At 44.2% G+C, this 1,364-nt stretch overlaps 1 protein-coding gene across 1 annotated transcript in view; it reads left to right on the forward strand.

Annotated features, from left to right (window-relative positions):
- Positions 1-210: 210 nt before the first annotated feature.
- The window catches only part of LOC104520714 (trefoil factor 2-like), a 3,700-nt gene continuing 2,546 nt past the window's right edge, over positions 211-1,364 (forward strand). The window contains 2 exon segments of the mRNA XM_029083626.1: positions 211-292; positions 1,284-1,363. Of these exon segments, the coding sequence (XP_028939459.1) occupies positions 211-292; positions 1,284-1,363 (162 nt within the window).

Here is a 1,364-nt window from a genome sequence, read left to right on the forward strand (position 1 = left end):
CAATAGCTCACAGGAGCCTAGAAATTTATCTCAGGAATATCAAAATATGCATGGCAACATTTCCTAATTAAACAAATGAAAACCCAACCTCTGTGTGAAGCATCGGATGGAACAATGTTATCAGACCTCGCCGGGCAAACACGAGGAGTGTATAAAACGAGCTGCTCCCAGGGAGAGCAGCACCTCTCCTCCACCCACCTCCCAAGAGCAATGGATCTCAAAGTGATCTGTGTGCTCTCCGTCATCCTCGTCATAGCCCTCAGCTCCTTGGCAGAGGGAATTATGTTTCCAAGTAAGTACGTTCATCTGCTGTTGCCTTCACGGGTATGTATGTGGGCCTGATCCTACTGACTGTAACCGCAGCAAGAGCACATCTCCAGTGATGTATCAGATAGATAGTGAATGTCTTGCTCTAGCACTATAGCCAAAGCTGGAGTCTACTTTTTAATTTTTTCAGAGCAATCTATGGCAAAATAAAAAAGACTGCAGGTGAGCTCTTGTGTTGGTGGAATAACCAGCAAGCTGCTGCAAAGGCAGAGGGATGGACATGCCCAGGAGCTTGCCAGAGCAGGACCAGGACTGGAACAGGAGCTAGCTTTGTGTAAATAGTCTTTTGACATTTATTTTATGCTACTTTGCCATGTGAATACAACTTCAAAGGAGTCTATCTGACTCCTCAATAAAAGACAAGTCATTTAGACAACTTGCATAAGATGTGGAAAGCAAGTAACTCAGTGACAGACACTTAGGGACATCTCCAGAATTTCTTGATTGTGGGTGACTGTGCAGTAGACTTAAAATGTTGAAAGTATAGCTGCAACTATTTGCACATAATCCTATGTTTCTGTAGTCACCTGATGAGAGTGTAGAGATTTTGTTTCTTTCCACCTGTTTGAATATCTACTGGACCCTTAACTTTCTTTCTTCATATGAGATGGACAAGAAACATTTGCTAGCATGACATTTGAAGTTATGGGTTTTTACCGTTTGATGTGGTCTATTTGAAGTCAACAGACCCCACTGTGCTGGGCTGGTTTGGCTGCAAGCAAGACCACAGATTCTCAAAGGGTGGAGTACAACCCTTACTGAAATCAGTGGAAGTTTAAAAGCAGCTTTTAAACCATGCAAGTTCTGGTCTTAGCAAGTGACAGAAAAGATGGACTTGCAAAGATGGACAGAGTCTAGGGAAAGCTCATTGCTCCAAGTGGACATCTTATAAAGGCACCTCCACTAACAAGTGCGCAAACTGACACCCAGTAACTTGCTATTTTTGTCCTGAACAGCAAGATGCCAGTGCAAAGTGGCCCCCAGGGAGCGGATGAACTGCGGCTACCCGGGAATCTCAGCAGTGGAGTGCAGGAATG

This window comes from Antrostomus carolinensis, unplaced genomic scaffold (assembly GCF_000700745.2).
Source record: "Antrostomus carolinensis isolate BGI_N321 unplaced genomic scaffold, ASM70074v2 scaffold52, whole genome shotgun sequence".
Taxonomy (NCBI): Eukaryota; Metazoa; Chordata; class Aves; order Caprimulgiformes; family Caprimulgidae; genus Antrostomus; species Antrostomus carolinensis.